The sequence below is a fragment of the Scyliorhinus canicula genome, chromosome 17 (genome assembly GCF_902713615.1).
Source record: "Scyliorhinus canicula chromosome 17, sScyCan1.1, whole genome shotgun sequence".
Taxonomy (NCBI): Eukaryota; Metazoa; Chordata; class Chondrichthyes; order Carcharhiniformes; family Scyliorhinidae; genus Scyliorhinus; species Scyliorhinus canicula.
The window spans coordinates 43258197-43270726 of record NC_052162.1 but is presented as its reverse complement, the minus strand read 5'-3'; the positions used below and the strand labels follow the sequence as shown (position 1 = coordinate 43270726).

Sequence of the window (12530 nt, the reverse complement as noted above, 5' to 3'; positions counted from 1 at the left end):
CTCAACCTTTTCCAATTTATATCAATGACTCAGATCACTTATGAGGGGAGTGAAGGCACGGTAGCTAAATTATCAGATGAAACAACGAGAGCTAAGAAGGTATAGTGTCAAGAGGACATAAGGAGGTTGCAGCTGGATATAGATAGGTGGAGTGGGCAAAGACCTGGCAGATGGAGTGTGGAAAAATATGAAGCTGTTCACTTTGGTAGGAAGAATGAAAAGCAGAGAATTACTCAAACGGAAAATGACTGCAGAATTCCAAAGTGCAGAGGAATCAGATTATTCCAGTGAATGAGTCACAAAACGTTCGTATGCAGGTACAGCAAGTAGTTAAGCTTATTGGAATGTTATCCTTTATTCCAAGATGAACTAGTACGGATGTTAGTCTACAGTTATACAGGGCACTGGTGAAACCACACCTCAAATATGGTGTACAGTTTTGGTCTCCTTATTTAAAGACGGATGTAAATGCATCGAGGCGGTTCAGAGGAGTTTCCTAGAATGATACCTGGAATGAGCAGGTTGGCTTATGAGAAAAGATTGGACAGAATGGGTTTGCTTCCACTGGTGTTTAGAAGAGGTGTGGAGAAGGGATAGACTTAAGAGTCATGAATCATACAGCACAGAAAAACCCCTTCAGCCCTTTCGTCTGCATCGGTCAAAAACAACCACCTACCCATTCTAATCCCATTTTCCAACACTTGGACCTGGATGCCCTGGGATCACAAGTGCACAGCTAAATACTTCTTAACTTTTGTGTGGGTTTCTGCCTCCACCACCCTTTCAGGCAGTGAATTCCAAATTCCCACCATCCTCTTGGTAAAAATGTTTGAGTAGGATACATGATCCTGAACCATCTTAACCAGGTGTTTAGCTGGGTGTTTCCCGGTGCTCATAGTGGTGAGAAAGACCCTGCTATCTAACAGGATGCTGTTTTATTTTGGAGCTGCAGCGGGGAATGCCCCACCGAGGCCGCACTCAGTCCCATTTCCTGCACCGAGGAGATCCGCCCATCAGTGCATGAACGGGGCGCCATTTTAAGATGGAGAGAGAGGCAGGCCAAAACATTTCTGTTCTCTGTCTAAGTCCACAGCAGTCAAATGTGAAAGCAAAACCAAAAACAGCTCACAGAGCCACAGCCCAGCTCCACCCACACAATGACATCACTGAAGCCATGTGATAAAACAAAAACCTTTCTTGAAGGGACAATCCCATGACAACGGAACAGTCAATAGATTTTAAAATTAGGGCCCTCTCCCCCTTTTATAACAGAGATGAAGAGAATTTTTTTTCTCCAGTGGGTTATGCGACTTTGGAACTGCCTGCTTCAGAAGGCAGTATATGCAGGATCATTGAATATCTTTAAGGCAGAGGCCGATTGATTTGTTTGCCTCACAAGAATCTACGGTTAGCTGAGGTAGATGGGAATAGTAGAACTAATAGTGCAGAAGGAGGCCATTCAGCCCATTAAGTCTGCTACGGCACATGGACAGAGCACCCTACCCAAGCACACACCTCCACCCTATCCCCGTAACCCAGTAATCTCACCTAACTATTTTTGGGCACTAAGCGCAATTGATCATGGCCAGTCCATTTAACCTGCACATCTTTGGACTGTGGGAGGAAATCGGAGCACCTGGAGGAAACCCACGCAGACACGGGGAGAAGGTACAGACTCTGCACAGACAGTGGCCCAAGCCGGGAATCGAACCTGGGACCCTGGAGCTGTGAAGCAACTGTGCTAACCGCTGTGCTACCATGCTGCCGTAGCTGAACGTGGAGCTCAAATCATAAACAGTCAGCCATGATCCTATTGAGTGCCAGATCAGGCCAAAGGGACTGAACAGCCTACTTCTGCTTCTAGTTTGTATGTTCTTTCCAGTGATTGAAATGCTAGGAATGGAGGGGCCATTAAAACAAAATTAAAAGCAAGATATTTAGAAGAAGAGGGCAGCAGAAATTTATTATATGTAGAATTATGAGGCCGTGCTAGTCACTTAATAGTTGAGGCACAGACTCTCAACCATTGATATTAGAATGGATAGATGGATGGAGGAAAAGTGGGGTTGAAGAGAATTTGTGAATAAATATTATTTAGAACATGGAAAATAATTGCTAATTGAGCCAGCTGGCCTACTTCCATATTGTAACTTTCATCTGCTCCACGGATGCAGATTTGCAATGAATTCGCAAGAAAGGTCAATAATGTTGAAACCAGAAAATGATCTGAATTCACAAAAGAGTTAAAATAACCTTGTTCATCAGGCTCATATGTTTTAATGAGATGTCATTAGAATGGAATGATAAACAAGTCTCCCCTCCCAGATGGGCTTAAAGATCCCACAGTACTAACCGAGGAGCATGATATCCTAGCCAACATCTATCCTTCATAACAAAGTTGTCTGGGTATTAACCTCATTGCTATTAGTGGGATCTTGTTGAATGCAAATTGGTCAGCAAATTTCCTACATTAGAACAGTGACTACCATTCAACCATACTTAATTGGCTATAATGTACTTTTGATATTTTAAATATCACAAAAGGCACTATATGCTCTTACATTTTTATTTTGTGCACAGATATCATTTTAGTTTTATGTTTGAAAATAAATTTTAGAAAAGGCAAGTTTCATAAGCCCTGTCAAAAATATATAAATTACATCAAATTACATTATTAGTCACTTAACAATCTATGTATTGTACAAAGTTAAAATGTCAAGGGGATTTAATTGATGAAAGGTCTTGCAATAATTTACCGTATGTTATGGGTTTTTTCCTCCTTATTGAGGTCTTGATCAGGTCTACTCCAGGTAATGAATTCCGGTAACGCTTTGCTTTAACTTCATCAAACCACCGTCCAGTAATTAACTTCCTTCTCTTTTCATCTTGAATAGATTTCTCTGCTGTCCTGAAGCAAGAGCAGAGAGGGTTTTCAAACAGTTTCATATAGTATTCAGTTTACTCACATCAAAGGCTACATTCCAGTGTCATGGACAGCTTCCTGCTTGGTAAGGAGATTGAAAGAAGACTGGCGTGGAGGAGGAAGGGGCAGGATTTTTGCAGTTTTGAAAGTGCATTGCTGTAATTAGTGCACAAATCAATGACAAACTAAAATTCAACGGTGAACCTTGGCTATCTTGATCTGAACTTGGAAGATTTCTTTGTAATGATACACACACATACAGCTGATTTAGAGTATGTTTCAAGGTCACACACTGAGGATCATCATGAATAGTTCTGCAAGGGTGATCTCGGATCTGTTCACGCACAAGAAACATCTTATTAAAATTTTACTGGCGGTTGAAACTAACCTTGGCCTTTTAAAGACCATTGTTTTCGTGCATCCATCAAATTGGATAATGTTCCCATCAGTGTGTTATTACCATATCATGCAGGATATTATTGTGCTGTAACGCTGACAATGTCTTTCAAGAGACAGATTAGTTTAATTGCTATATATAGACTCAAAGTTTAACAATTGTTTGATCAGCAAAGTTTCTGCAAAATGATGTGCTAGTCAGTTTCAAGCTCAGAATCGCCAGTATTTTAAGATTGCTTTCCATCTCTGACAGTGTGACATTTACAATCACCTTAATAGTGAATAAGAAATCTAGCAATATGCTGTTTCACTGTGTGTGTTGTGCACAGTTCACAAATTTTAATACTTCCTATCTGTCCCTTCAAACAATGTGTGGTATATTTGCAGCCAAATCTGGGGTGTGCCGCAAACCACTTACCAAGTAATAATGGCACATTAAATGTTTTAAAGGACATGATTACTGAGTCATAGCTGGGAAAACAGAGATAACATGTTTTTGGGACCAGCGAAGGGGTGACTGAGAAAAGAGTCACATCTTTACTATTTAAATTCAAATCATTTGCATTGCACAATGGTGTAAAACAATATGTGTGGACATTTGAAATCCCAGGTTGTTAAAAGTAATAAAACAAATAGTTTTACACAACCATTGCCTCAGTCACCCTTTGTTTATACTTTAAAAGAATAAAAAATAAAAGATTGCCAGGAATAGAATGTTGCTGGTTTCTCAAATCACCGACATCAAGGATTTCCAACAAAGGTAGTTTATTCCGAAGCTCAACAGCTACAGACAATACGTGTGCTCTGCCCGAAATCCCAGGGATACCTCCCGCATTCCTGCCACATTATGGGGTCGGGTCATCACATTCTCATGCGACCACTTTGCCTATATCTTCCCTGTTTAGTTGGGACACCCGGTGGCATAAAATGTTAACAGTGTGCGCAATAGGAAACTATGTACACATCACGTGTGTCATGAAATAAAACAAACTGACAATGCATAATTATTATTTATATTTATATATTGAGGCATGGGTTAGGCTGCAAAGGGCCTCACGGTAGCATGGTGGTTAGCATCAATGCTTCACAGCTCCAGGGTCCCAGGTTCGATTCCCGGCTGGGTCACTGTCTGTGTGGAGTCTGCACGTCCTCCCCGTGTGTGCGTGGGTTTCCTCCGGGTGCTCCGGTTTCCTCCCACAGTCCAAAGATGTGCGGGTTAGGTGGATTGGCCATGCTAAATTGCCCGTAGTGTAAGGTTAATGGGGGGATTGTTGGGTTACGGGTATACGGGTTACGTGGGTTTAAGTAGGGTGATCATTGCTCGGCACAACATCGAGGGCCGAAGGGCCTGTTCTGTGCTGTACTGTTCTATCTATCTATCTAACTGGTGCTTAGCCCATCATATCTCCTTCTTTCCCCCACCAAAACTCCTGCCCAACCCCCCCGACTTTTCTGTTGGAAACAAAGTTGAATTTCAAAAGTTAGTAAAAGGCTAAGTGGGAATAAAGTCCTGGAATCTTGTGTTTAGCCTGCTTAGGCGTCCTGAGCGAGTGTTTACACCGGTAGGTGGTGTAGTCTTTCTGTGACCGGAGTCCTTACTGGTAGCAACACAAAACATGTCGTCTGCGTGTTCCTCAGGTGCAGGATTCACTGCGTCGGCCTCTCTATAGGAGTCTGCATGGCCGCTGGTGCAGAGGGCTGTGCCATAGTCCGGATGACCAACGTGCTGTGTTGTCTGTTAGTGCTGGTTCGGCTACTTGCGGAAGGGGATGGCGATTGCGAACATAGTAGGCACGGGGCTGGGATCGAACCTGGATCATCAGCGCCATAGGCAGCAGTGCTAGCCACCGCACCACCGTGCCGTCACCGCTAACCACCCCCCCACCCCCCTATTGAGTATTTTGCAAAGATGTTTGGGAAGAGGGTGTGGTAGAGTGGACCCACATGCCCTCCAGAGCTTGATCGAGCCCACAGGAAGCTCCAACAAAAACCCCATCCTAACAAACAACGGCAAGCAATAATTGTGAAGTTTCACAGCTTCCAAGAAACAGAGCGTGTCCTGTGATGGGCAAAGGAGCATCACAACTACAATTGGGAAGGCCACGCCATCAGAATGTAGGAGCGGAGCTGGCAAAGAAGCGAACGGCGTTCAACATGGCCACATTCAACATGGCCACAAGCTGCCCTGTATAAAACTGGAGTTCGATTTGGGGTGATATACCCGGCTCAGCTAAGGGTGAACTTTGAGGGGAATGGCTATTTTTTGGATGCACTGGTGGAGGTGAATTCTTTATTAAAGGCATGGGCTGGGTGCAGGTTGATTGAGGTTTTTGTATGATGGACTTGGGCATGAGGATATGGAGAGTTGTTGGAGCTCCTAGTTCATGTTTATATTTCTTTGTTCTTGTGTGGAATGAATGTTTTGCAAGTTGGACTTGGGTGGGGATTTAATTTTATTTGTTATAACAGCTGCGAAAATATATAGCTCCCGTCGAAGTACTATATTTCAAGGGTTTTTTTATACTTGTGTCCTCTTTCTGTTAGCGTTTTTCTTCACTCTCAGTAGGAGGCGCCTTCCTAGCCGCGGAGTTAGCTAATGGGAATGGCGTGGTAAGGGGTGACTACAGCTCAGTATATTAGTTTTGTTTCGGATAATGAGCTGTACTTGGCTGATGCCCTCTCTAGACCTCTAAGTGGGGGGGGGGGGGGGGGGGGGGGGAAGAGAGAGAGAGAGAGAGAGAGAGAGAGAGAGAGAGAGAGAGAGAGAGGAGAGAGAGAGAGAGAGAGAGAGAGAGTGAAAATAACAATTGCACATGGAAAAGACTGTGAGGGTGGAGCAGCAGAGGCTGGTGAACTCCATTCTTGAGGTGGATATCAATACTTATTTGCCCCAACCCTGGAGTTGCTGACAAGCAGGAAAAATGTGCTGACACAATTTGAATTACTCAGGTAAGGCGGTTGGGCCAGCTGCGACGTTCGAGGTTTTGCCAGCTTTAAGGAGCTGTCGGAAAAATGTCAACTCCTTGGTTCCAATCTGTTTAGATATTTTCAGATTCACAATTTTTCAAGCAAGGCTTTCCCCTTGTCACCACCCTCCTCCCTGATGAAGAGGATTTTGTCTTCAACCGGGTCTGGTGGGGGAACTATTTTGTGTATTTATGGTCAGATCGTATCTGCGGAGTTGACTCCGTCGAATAAAGGTGAAATGGGAGAGTGAATTGGGTCCTATTCTGGATGATGAGGTGTGGAGTGAGGCGGCGCTCTTCACAGGGTCAACTCCACACCCTCTTGCACTCAACTGATCCCAGTTCAAGGTGACGCACAAGGCTCATTTGACGAAGGGGTGGAGGAGAGGTGTGAGCGATGTTCTTGGTGGCTGGTTAACCACATTATATGCTCTGGTCTTGTACCAAGTTAGTGAGCTTCTGGGACTCCTTCCTCAGCACCAGGTCAGAGATACTTAATGTCGATTTGGAGCCATGTCCGTTGGTTGCCATTTTCAGGGTATCAGACTTAGCGGTACTGCAGACAGGGTTGAAGGTGGGTGTCCTTGCCTTTGCCTCATTATTAGCCCAGAGATGGAGGTCCAGAGAGGACATCAGCCAAGTATAGCTCCTTGCCACGTTTGCAGACGATGCTGAGGTTGTAGCATCAACAACCTTACAACATGCGTTGCAGCCATGCAGACGCAGTGTGAAGAAGCTTCTGTAAGATAGTTATGTTTGGCTGGTGATCTGTTTCAACTGTTTCAGGAGACCATGTATAAAATCGTGAAATTTCTGACAAGATCTGTGCATAACAAGCTTCAGGGTGCGATTCTCCCAAAATAATAAGTTAATTTGTGGCGGGGTTTTCTGACAGCCGGCATGTTCCCCACTGCTATTCAATGACACATTTGTTTTTTAAAATGTTTTTATTAAGGCATTTATATATATCGCTATTCAATGACACTTGGTCACTTTTTTGGACCCTGTGGAGTTTCTCACCAATTTCACCCACACTTAGAATTTATTTGGCAGTGGAAAGCTGAACGGAGATCAGGTCCTATTTGGGAAGGGTGCCCCGATCTTTAAGTGAGCATGTCAGTCCCCCACACCCCCCATTCATGGGAAATGTCACCCCCCCCCACACACACACACACACATGGACCTTACCCCACATCGCCCAAGTGAGGACACCGCGTTATGGGGTCCCTGGAGATCCCCCCCTCTTCACCCCCTCCCCCCCAGTCCCCTTATAGCACCCCTCCCTTCTAGCACCCCGCTCATCATCCACCCAACCTCCCGGAGGCCCCTTCTTACCTGGCCTGCACTCGCCCACCCGTCAAACGCCCCCCTCCATCGCCTGGCCCTTGGTAATGCCACCCCAGCGCTCGGGCATCCTTGCACTGCCACCCAGACAGTGCTCCTGCTGGCTTGGCAGTGTTATCCAGGCACCTTGGCAGTACCAAGGTGCCAGCTGGGCAATGCCAAGGTTTCCACTTTCCAGGGGGAGGGCCAGGGAACCACCCTGCACTTATCCGAGCCGTCAAAGGCCCCAGTGTGGTCAGGGAGACCCACCTCGGTGCCATTATGCCTGGTCCACATTTGTGTGGACCAGCACTGATCGGCATCCAGCGCCTGCCTCCCTGGTGAGACCGAAGAACCGAGGGACGCCGTTGGATCCCGCGCAGATAAGTCGTAAGTACGCTTATGACCTACTTCCACAAACGCCATTCGGTCCTGCCCATTTGGAGCGGGGTTTTGACTCCAACGTCTCACGGATCTTCGGAGAGTCCCGGGAGGCACAGAACTCGGATTTCACACTGAGAATGCTGAACACCGTGACCTTTTGCATGTCTGCATTCTCCTGTTCCCCTGCCTTCAATGATGATGCAGTGCTTTATTCAAGTGAACTGGGTCAATACACATCCTGACTGTGCCATTTTTCTTATTGTGGTCGCTATTGCTGAAACCCATTCTGTGTCCTCGTCTATAGTAGTTAAAGTTTTTAAAAGTATTTTTATTCGACATATTTTCACCATTTCTACCATACAAAAGAAGAAAAGAATCCCAGCAATATAAATCCGAGTTCTGGCAGGTCCTGCCAGATGAGGAATCCTCAAAAACTAAGCACCTATCTCCAATTGTATGCCCTATGGGATCCCCACTGACAGCGAAATCTTCCAGTGGTTCATGGAGAAAATCTTTGCAGGCCAACCTTGCGAGATCTTTGTTGATTGCCCTTAGCATTCAAGATGGTTAGGTAGGATTTAAGTAGGGTGCTCTTTAAGAACGGTGCCAAATGGCCTCCTTCTGCACTGTAAATTCTACCCCCACCACCCTCCCATTCACTAGACAACCTTGGCTTGCTGGTACGGAGGCCCTGCCCAGGTCCCCTTCCTCCCAAACTCCTCCCTACAATCCAGTCCCTGAAAAAACAAAGAAAACCAGTGCAATACTGCGCCCCCAGAAAACCGCCAAAACCCAAAAGCCCAATATATTTGTAACCAACTGTAAACAAAGGTAAACTACCCTCTCCCGTTCAACCAACCCAAAAATCCAGCCATTCACACCACAAATAGAAAACAAGAAACAACCAAAAAGAGAGAGATAAAGACGAAGCATAGTTCCCATCACCTCAGTGTAAGTCCCAATCTCAGTCCCATCTCTCATTTCAGTCCCAGTTCTTCAGCTTTGACGAACTCCTCCGCTGCCTCAACCACCTGGAAGTAGAAATCCCTCGTATTGTACTTCACCCTCACTTCGGCAGATAGCCCACACCAAATCTCACGCCTATACAGTGCCGCTTTCACCTTCGCGCCAGCTGCACTGTCAGGTATATTCGATTACCGATGCCTTCGCTTCGCCCAACCCTGGGCCTTCTCCTTAACATGAAACTTATGGAAGCAAATTATAACTGCAATTAGCAGCACATTTGCTCGCGGCTTAAGCCTGCATGAAAGAGGGTTCTTACCCCTTCCCCAACAACTCTGTCAGCATTTTCGCGAAGTACCTGGTCGGCCTCTGGCCCTCCACCCTCTCAGGCAAGCCCACGATCCCGAGGTTTTGCCGTCTCGGCCTGTTCTTCAGGTGCTCCATCTTGACTCTGAGCCCTTTGTTCGCCACCCTCTGCATCTCCCATCAAGGTGAACTGGTCACTCTGTTGCGACAGGGCCTCCTCCACCCCCTTTAACTTCTCTCCTTGGTCCTGTACTTCAGCCAGTGTCTTCGACACAGCCAACTTCACAAGACAATCGCCTCCTCCACCCACTACTTCATCGCAGCAAACATATCCCTCCGCAGCACCTCCATATGCTTGGTGAACTGCCTCTCAAATTCTGTGTGCAGTGGAGGGTTGCTATACCTGCAGTATGGAGTGTCTGTCTGCCATAAGCCATGATGTGCATCTTGAGTGCTGGGATCTGGTGCTGCATACAGGTCTACTTTCTGTAACCTTTGGCTTAATAGTATGTTATCCTTCGCTCCAGTATCAATCCTGACTTTAAGTCTGGCGTTAACGCTTAGTTAAGTTGCAAATGGTGAAGATCTCAACCTTTCCGGTGATGTTTGTCACAATAGAGTGACAAACACAATAGCTTCACTGCTTTAGTTGAACTCCAATTCATTCACCTTACTGACCCTACTCCCCCTGGAGGATTGAACCGCTGCTATGTTGCTGATGGCTGAGGAGGATTACTGTGGTTTGTATTTGCAGCTCTTCACAAAGTGATTCTATTTCTAGCATTTGTTGCATTTTTCCATATTATTATAGGCCAGGGCTTAGTAACTCCAAAGTATATTATGAAGTCCACCTGACCTACAACCTTTCTGCTGAATTTGGCTAAGATGAGCAGACTTCCTAGACACTTTAATCAAAACAAGCTTTATTCTAAGAACTTTGTTAACATATATATAAACACACAGCACAAAGTTTTATCAATTACAAACATAAAGACACCACACAGCTACAGTAATCTATGTATAACCACAATGAATTCCCCCTTAACTGTTCTAAGTCAAAAACAAAATCCCATAAACCCAAAAAACCTTTTCAAGGATGTGGCTCAGCATTCTGTATTCTCACTTGAATAAGACATGGCTTTCCCTGAGATTCTGATCCTGTCTCACCAGCAGTTTTAAACTCCTTCCGGAAAGCTAATTATATCTTTTAAGTTACCAACGCTAGTAGCTATGACCAATGTTTTTTTACTGGAACAATTCAAAATGAAATGAGTCCACAGCAGTTAAACTGAAAATGAAAATGAAAAACCTCACAGCCACAGCTCAGCTCCACCCACAAAATGACATCACTGAAGCCATGTGATAAGACAAAAACCTTTCTTAAAGGGACACTTCCATGACAATATGCCAACATATGGGTGACACAATATCACAGTGGTTGGCACTGTTGCTTCACAGCCTCAGGGTTCCAGGTTCGATTCCCAGCTTGGGTCACTGTCTGTGTGGAGTCCGTCTGTGCCTACGTGTGTTTCCTCTGGATGCTCCAGTTTCCTCCCACAAGTCCCGTGCTGTTAGGTAATTTGGACATTCTGAATTCTCCCTCTGTGTATCCGAACAGGCGCCAGAACCTGGCGATTAGGGGCTTTTCACAGTAACTTCATTGCAGTGTTAATGTAAGACTACTTGTGACAATAAAGATTATTATAACAAGCTGTTCTGTACAGTGGTGCAGGCACTGCAGTTGAAGCTTGGTATGCCCTGCAAATACCTCCGTTTTCTGCCTAAAACCTCTGCTTTATTTCTCTGATTATTCATTTTGCGGATATTGTTGGCTGTTCGTAACGTTAAGCCTTTTTCTCACATCAGTTGATTGCAGACTAGACACTATATATTCAATAAACTCCTTGATCCCTGATTACGTTTTTAGTAAGAGTTCCAAACGCACATTTCTTTGCCAATATTTTTAAGGTGGCCATGGGATTGACTCATCTGCTTTCTAGTTCGTGAAATTGAATGCATGTCTATCAAGGATTAGGATTTTTACTGGGAGGGAAATATTCTCGAATTGTTTCAGGATTATCTCTGGGTCTCCTTTTTATTCCTCTGTCAATGGCCTCGGGGCCGTTGAGGTTTAATAGGGTAAAGACATGTACCTTTTTTGATTTGTCAGAGAGCGCAGCACTGCAGTAAATACGCCACTCCTTCTGGAACTTTTCAAAATGATCAGCAGTATTTATATCAAAGATGAGTGGGACAATGCGACAAAGTCCTTGTGCCATACTACCAACTCCTGAATTCTCTGGTCGCCCAGCCTCACGTTTCTCAGCAACGGGAGGCAGTGCACTGTTTGCTGGTGGTCAGATTACATGTTCCCGGTGTTGCCAATGGGAATTGCCTTTGAAGTCACAGGCCGGGGGTGCACTGCCGGCGGGGCCAGCGAATCCCACCTGTGAACGGCAGGAGAATTCCTGTCCATGTAGAACATTGTGTGTTCCTCAAATCACTTACATCAAGGACTTGAAACAAAGGTAATTTATTCCCAAACTCAACAGCTACAAAGAGTATTTGTGCTCTGCCCAAGATCCCAGTGATAACTCCCACGCTTCTACCACCTGACCTCTTACATAGTTGCATCATCTGTTCTCATGTGAGCACTCGGTCTACAATAAGGGACCAATATGTTGGGCAGAATTCTCCATACCGTCAAATAAAGTCACGGATCTTTGCAATGGAACCTTTTTGGGAGGCGTCTCTGTTGGAGAAATTAGTACAAGGTACCAACATGACCTCATCACGTGCTGAAAGTTCTATGGACTTTCCAAAAAACTTTGCAATCCAGTAGCAAATGAGGAAATGCACTGCATGAATAAAGAGTCTTTGAAGAGTCACCAACGAAGAGTCAACCAGACTCGAAACATTAGCCCTGTCCTCTTTCACGGATGCGGAGATTTTCCGGCGTTTTCTGTTTTTGTATCGGATTCCAGCATCCAAAGTAATCTGCTTTTATCTGTGCATCTGAAGTTGGCAATGGATTTACTGTAATTTAAGAAATTGAGCATGAAAACTCGGGAAGAGTTTGTAATGAATTATGATGATGACTAAAACAATAAAAATTGTCACAGGCCACAATCTCTGCTTCATCGGGAGGATCTTCAGATACCTATTGATTTGGAGCCCCAAGCAAGGATGACAAGCCTACACCTGCACGTAGGTGCGGGAGCTACATTACAACATGGAACAATTATCATCACAGACTGAGTTACAGCTGT

General features: G+C 45.0%; 1 protein-coding gene across 6 annotated transcripts in view; it reads right to left on the bottom strand.

Moving 5' to 3' along the window:
* Positions 1-12530, bottom strand: part of LOC119951904 (synaptotagmin-like protein 2) — a 133768-nt gene that overhangs the window by 85307 nt on the left and 35931 nt on the right. For all 6 annotated transcript variants that reach the window (XM_038775287.1, XM_038775292.1, XM_038775289.1 and 3 more), the window contains exon 3: positions 2757-2908. In XM_038775287.1, coding sequence (XP_038631215.1) covers positions 2757-2908 — 152 coding nt within the window. The remainder of the gene's footprint in view (positions 1-2756; positions 2909-12530) is intronic.